Source organism: Marmota marmota, unplaced genomic scaffold (assembly GCF_001458135.2).
Source record: "Marmota marmota marmota unplaced genomic scaffold, marMar, whole genome shotgun sequence".
In the NCBI taxonomy this organism is placed as follows: Eukaryota; Metazoa; Chordata; class Mammalia; order Rodentia; family Sciuridae; genus Marmota; species Marmota marmota.
Genome location: NW_026000169.1, coordinates 10,671,775 through 10,678,904, shown reverse-complemented (window position 1 = coordinate 10,678,904; position 7,130 = coordinate 10,671,775). Strand labels below are relative to the sequence as shown.

Genomic DNA, 7,130 nt, shown 5'->3' with positions numbered 1-7,130 from the left:
ATATATATATATATATATATATATATATATATATATATATATATATATATATATATATAATCTGTGTGTAGAATATATATTATATATTATACATAATATATATTGTATTATATTGTATAAGTTTATTTAACATATATTCTATATGTGTATGTGTATGTGTATTTATACTATTGAAGCATTAAATTAACAAAATCAGAAAATAAGGAAAATATTAACATAGTAACAGCAGAGAGGAACAGAGGGTATTTTAAGCAGCAAAATAAATGATGGATACTATTTGAATACCTTTAAATTAATTATGTGCCAATGATTCAAATGTAAAAGAAATGTGTAATTAAGAGATTGAAGCAAATGTCCCACAATCAACACTACTAACAAGTATACATAAAGCAAAAGTAAAATGACAAAATAAGGAAGCCCAATGAGAAACTGGAACATAGTAGCCTCAGCTAACTAACTTAGGGCTTGCATTTAAATGAAGATCAGTTCTAATGGTAGCATCACAGCAAAAACATACCTGTCAAAGAATTACTGGAACTCTTTGCACCTGGATAAAAAGGCATTTAGCAATTTATAAATCTGAATGTAAGCATCTGATCCTGAAGAAGGTGTTAAGCCTATGTGATGGACCTGATTTTTAGGAACCTACTTATCAAGTATGGAGTTGGATCAGACACAAATTAGTAGGATTCCTAATTTGTCAGGAACTACAGAAATAATTTTAAGATTGTTAAAATAACATAATATAAAATTATATAATGATACAAGCTTTCTTTATATTACTCTGATATATTCTCACAGATACATGCAAACCATTTCTCTTCCATCTCCCTCATGAAGGAAAGGGGAGCAGGTCCATTCCAATCTTTTTGCAGGTCCTCATGCTATTTCTGTTTTGTGTCATCTCTTCTAATAACACCTCTACTGAACTGTAGAAGAGCAATGACTTGTTTGGTTGGGAGGGGTGCAAGGGGCTCCCACAGTGAACAATCTGGGTAGAACAAAGGGTGAATGTGAGCACAGGTAGGGAAGAGAGGTGCAGCAGCAGAGCACATTACACAATTCAGGCTGTCATGTAACTTCCCTACTTAATATAATAAGATTATTTCATCAGAGAGGATAATAGCCGCAGCATGATTAATTGTGCAACATGTTTAATGAATGTCTTTACTCTTCTCCATATGTTATGATTGCTACTTACTTCACATGAGTATTTATGATAAATATGGGAACAATTGTAGTTTTCAAACCATGAGATGTTCCTAAAATGTGTGTGTGTGTGTGTGTGTGTGTGTTCTAATCATTGTATGGCTGTTAACAAACTGTAGTATTTTTATAAATGGAACAATATGTTGAATGCATAGACAGTCTTTGAGGAGTTCAGCTTAGGAACTGTATCAGGAAGACACAATTCCACAAACCCTTAGGGTTGAATAAAAAGTAAATGCACATCTTTGCTTCTTTATGACTCACCACAGAAAGCCAGTGCCTCAAAGTCACATGTCTAGTCAGTTGATTTGCATTTTTCTAGCATCTAGCATATAATAGCCATTAATAAATAGTTGAAATACCATTCAGTAAATAATGAATGAATAGATGGATGGTTGATTAAGTAAGTTTATATATTCTTGTCTGTTGCCATTGGAGAGATGTAAATTTAACTGCCAAGTAAATGTTTGATTTTCAATAATTAATATAGGTAAATATTGAATGAAGTAAACTTTTGTGATAACTGATATGGCACAAACCAAACCAGCAGCTGGATGATAAAGAATAAAGATATAAATAAAGTTCTAATTTTTATTCCTAAGGGTAAAATTATTTCCACATCATCATTTGTACCCTGGGGTCCCACAATCCAGGTGTGGGTGTATTTCTATGTTCTAAAGAACAAGGATGAAAATAATAAGAAATTAGTAAGTGCCTCTAGGGTACTGGTATACCTATTTTCTATTTGATAAAACTCCCTAACCAAAAAAAAAAATGAAAGACTAAGTAGTACAGAGAGAGAAAAAATAGCCCTCCAGGATTCTGAAGAATGCCTTTTCTTTAATGAATTATGTTTGATTTTTCTAAGCCATTTGTTCTTTAAGTAAGATAAAATTTTGAATATTAAACAATTATGTTAATATAATGTGTTTTTTCTAAAATAACGTATTATTTGAAAGTCATCTAAATAAAATCTATTTTACTTTTATGTAGTTCTTTTACAGTGTTCATGTAGAATAATCTATGAGTCCATGATGACAATTAGAATTTCTTCAGTACATCGAAGTCTACATATTTGTGTCACACTCTTTTTTTTATGTGTTTGATTTAGTCTTCTGGGTGGGAGATTGTCATTGGCTGGGATACAAATTAATTAGAGCCTCCACAATATTTCTTCTACTGTGGCCACAAGCTCCTGTTGAGTGAAATGTCACATTCAGACAAGTCATGTAGCTATGAGAAAATGGAACAGGCATTGACTCTCTGTTTATGTGGTTTTCACTTGGTCTACATTTCATTGAAGACAATTAAGATTAGCCAATAGTTTATTAGAAGAAGTAATATTTGGAAATAGGCTTCTAAAATTTGTATTTAGACATACAAAGGTCTTGTTCCACGTATGGTGTGCTTGAACCCTTGGGATTTTCCCCAAAGAACAGTCTAATCAAACAACTTTTTTTTTAGTAATACCAAAGGAAATATTTTATGCTGTATAGTATAGGTAATAAAGAGACACAAAAAATCACCAAAAGTTAGTCAACAGTATGTGCCTTAACTGTTAAGCTAAGGTGTAAGATGGCAAACGTGTGGATTAGTTCATTTTATCACATGTATATCAGCCTTGATGTGGTTTGTTATCTGATAGAAGTATATGGTTAGGTCTGAAATTTCAGAAATTATGTTCCAGCAGTGTCTTTTTAGATTTAGGATTCAATTTGTCATATGGAATTAAAAGAATATTATATGTTTAGTCCAAAAACCTGGATTTCACTACAATTTTCTGAGCTTTAATTTCCTCCATGAGCTTATTCATTAATTCACAGTATTAAAGATTAAATAAATGATTTAGGATATGTATAACAAAATCTGTAAATATAAATAATGGCCTTCTGGTTAAGACAAATATAAAGTATTTAAACTTAAACCTGTAAGCTAAAGTAAACATGTTTTACTTTACACACAAATTTCACACACTATTTGAAGTTATTCAACACATGTATATAATAATATAAACATCACTTTATGTATAAATGAAATATGCTCTCTTCAAAAGTTTCACTTGGCAACTCCATTTAATAATTGGGTGAATGATTAAAAGGAAATTGCTTTCTTCAGTGCCTGATGATATACCAGTTAGAAATGCTCTTTTCCAATGCTTCCCTGACCTTAAAAATTACTAATATTCTTCCTTATATAATTATTTACTTTTATTTTTAAATCTGTGTTTTATTTGTAGGAGTAGGGGTTAATCATGCTAAGCTTTCCAATTCCTCCTAAGTAAAGCATTAGAAGTGAAAGAACAAAGTAGAAAAATATGTATCTCCAGTGTTCATTGCTCATATTCATAACTATGAAAGTGCATGCCATAAATAAATAGTCTATGTCCATTTTATAGTAAAGGTTTTTAAATTTTCATCTAGTTAAGTGAAAAATAACTAATAGAAAGTAGAAAACTACTAAAATTTTTGTATTTTTCATGAATAACAGGCATTTTGGTATAGTATCTCTGCAGTAAATTATTGAATACTCAAATTGTGAAATAATATCATATAAGAGTCCGAATTGTTTATACAGTTACCAGTAGAAGGACCAAGCATATGAGTTCTTATTAAAATATACCATTATCCCTGTCACACAATGGGAAAGAATAAAAGGGTAATTTTGAATGACATTTATATCAACTTTGGAACTGTCAACCTCTATTATGTCCTTGGGGCCCTGCACTTTTTGGCTTTCAGACATCTGTGCTGCCTTGAGTGAAGAATATTAAGCATTCCAGTGGGTCTCTTGCTTTAATAAATGCTTTGAATACTCATCTTTCAGCATGCGCATACAATAGTTCTTAGTGCTTAAAGCTAAGACATGTGGCATTTCACCCCTCAGCCTCCAAGTCTCCATCATCTTCATCAACATCATCACCCCCCTGTGTACACACTCACACTCTATTTCCCTTCTGCTCATAAATCTCCCCGGTTCCAACACTGGGAATACCTTCTTTCCTCTCTTATTTTACTGCATGGTCAAGTGAAGGAGCTCCCTTTAATTTCTTGAAGCATTCCTCAAAACTTTTCCAGAAGTTGTTTGGTCCTGTCAAAAAGATGTTGTAGGGCTGTCCCAGTAGCCCCTAGTTCACACAGAGAGTAGCAAACAGGTATAATTGGTGGCAGGGGAAAGTGCCTGGAATATTTCCAGTTGCATATTAATTAGCCAATAAAGTCCCTATGAGACAGTCAGGATGTTTAAACTTAATTCAGGGAAAAGATCTGGATTCTAATTCTGATTGTTGCACAGAATCTCAGTAGCATTTGGTTTATTATGCATATCAATGTCTCTAGGTTTTATTGTTAGCATAGATGTCCCAATCAATTTTAAAGATTGAGGTACTATTAACCTATTTTAAGTGTAATTTTCTTATATTGAGGATGGTTTTGAAAGGGTTTTGAAGCCTAATAAAACTTTTTCGTCTCCCTACATAAGCCTGTGGCTGTCACATGTTAGTGTGCTTCAGAATTACCTGGACATGCTAATGAAAGCACAGGTTATTGGGACCCACCCCTTATTTTACTTCTCACCAAGATCCTATGAATCAATATAATTTGGTATAATGATCAGTAATTTATTTTGTATTTCACATGATAGTAGATTGCCAATATGAATTATCTCATGAATTTTTCAAATAACTATTCTTTTCTCTTAAACAAACAAACAAAATGAACCAAAAAAAAAAAGGAGTTTCAAGTGCAATTTTTCCTAGTCTGTTTATGAATTTCCTAAGGGTACCTAACTATAGAATTAAAGAAAAAAGCCCAATAATAAACTTCTTAAATATGTAAACTTGAAATGGATGTCATTTTATACCACAAGACTTGTTTTTTTGTTTTGTTTTGTTTTGTTTTGTTTTTTGGTACTAAATTGAACCCAGGGAAGCTTTACCACTGAACTATGTACTCAGACCTTGTATTTATTTATTTTCTTTTGATACAGAGTCTTGCTAATTAGCTGAAGGTCTCATTAATATACTGAGGCTAGACTTGAAGTTGTGATTCTCCAGCCTCAGCCTCTTAAATCACTGGGATTATAGGCATGTGCCACCATACCTAGCTCTGTTTTACCATTTTTTGTAAAATAATTTATTGCAATTTTTTTGGTAAATATGAACATAAGATTTCTGTATATGTTAATGAAAAATGTCTCCATATTACCTAATTACCCATTTGATTAAAAATTATGCTACTTTCAAAAATTTATCCTGCTATTGGTAAATACTTTATGTTCTTAACTCAAGAAATAGTAGCTAAGTGGGAACTAAATTTCTATCCTACCGTAATATCAATGTAAACTTGGATGTAATGTAAACAATCATATACAAGTAAGTGGCACATTATTCCTATTTTACAACACAGAAAAGGAAGGACTAAATTAACTTTCTATAATGATAGGAAAGTGATATGATGCTAATATTATCTGATCCTTATATGTTGCAATCGAAATTTTGGTGATATTGTATTCATAAATTTCACACATGAAATTACATAAGGGCTAAATAGAAAGGCATTAAATAGAGTTTTAACTATTCAGTTATAGAAAAATTGGAAATCACTAACTGTGCTGAACAGATCTCATATTATTCTTCATGCCACGTGTAGCATGCTTTAAGGCATCAAGAAAACAAATCTGGGTTTCAAAAAAATGCTGTCTGTTACATGTTTACAACAGTGTCACATGTAAATAAGTAGTGTATATTTGGATAATGTTTATTATGTTTTTTTTTCCTTTTTAAATAAAATCCAGAAGTGTTTCTGAGAAACATAGGGGAAGTGACTATTTTCTAAGAAAGGTAGAAAATTTTCTTCTATTTTGTATTTAATTTGGAGAGCAGTTCTAATGAGAGTTGCACAACCACTTAAGTCATCCATCCATCACAGATGTTCCAGGTACTCTGCCCAAGCACCAGGATAGAAAGATGCTTGAGATTCAAACCCTGTTATTTGGAGGTTTTAAAAAACAGAACCAAAAAGATCACCTACCTACATCAGAATTTTTATAAGAGCTGTAATGTCTCTCAATAAATATGAATAGTATAAAGAATAACTTTTTAAGAATATTTCTTACAGGTTACATCAATTATGTGCCTTCAGTGCATAGTCGAGGTCATGTGTCCTTTCTCTCATACAACAGGGGTTTTGTAATATGTAGTTGAAAGTGACATTGTGTTGACAGCTAACCAAACACTGTAATGTTCAGCTTGAATGTTAAGATCACTGATTGGTAGAGTAATTTGATGGGAAATGACAGGCTGTATACCTGTGTTTTTCTAGACATTTTTGATCAGCCTTTCCTTACCACAGCTCATGTTCTAATGATCATTGCAGGATGAAGTGGCACAGCCACTGAACCTATCAGCCAAACCCAAGACCTCTGATGGCAAATCACCCACATCACCCACCTCTCCCCATATGCCAGCTCTGAGAATAAACAGTGGGGCAGGCCCCCTCAAAGCCTCTGTCCCAGCAGCATTAGCTAGTCCTTCAGCCAGAGTTAGCACAATAGGTAAGTTCTGTTTCTTTTGTTCTTGCTGATTTTCTGTTTGTACCAATTGATTGAAATCATCTTTAATGGCATATCACTCATACTCTGTGCATGGCTTGAGCTCAGTAGGAGACTTTCATTTTAAAGGATTACACAGGTCTGCTTTAAACACACAAGTGTAATTTCTAACTGAAGTCCAAGTTATAATGTCCCCTTGCAATCAAATTGTACTGGTTATATTTATGTGTGTAACTTATTTCTATAAGTTTATTAAAAAGAGACCTAAATGACTAATCAGAGTAAGCAGGGGTTCCAGTATTTTGTTGTTAGGTGACTTGCTTTTTCTTTCACTGAAATTTATTTTCATTTTTTTTGTACTATATAGAAAGTAT

General features: G+C 32.4%; 1 protein-coding gene across 19 annotated transcripts in view; it reads left to right on the top strand.

Annotated features, from left to right (window-relative positions):
- Sox5 (SRY-box transcription factor 5) overlaps positions 1-7,130 on the top strand; it is a 960,532-nt gene that overhangs the window by 912,888 nt on the left and 40,514 nt on the right. For all 19 annotated transcript variants that reach the window (XM_048787312.1, XM_048787308.1, XM_048787306.1 and 16 more), the window contains one exon: positions 6,582-6,759. In XM_048787312.1, coding sequence (XP_048643269.1) covers positions 6,582-6,759 — 178 coding nt within the window. The remainder of the gene's footprint in view (positions 1-6,581; positions 6,760-7,130) is intronic.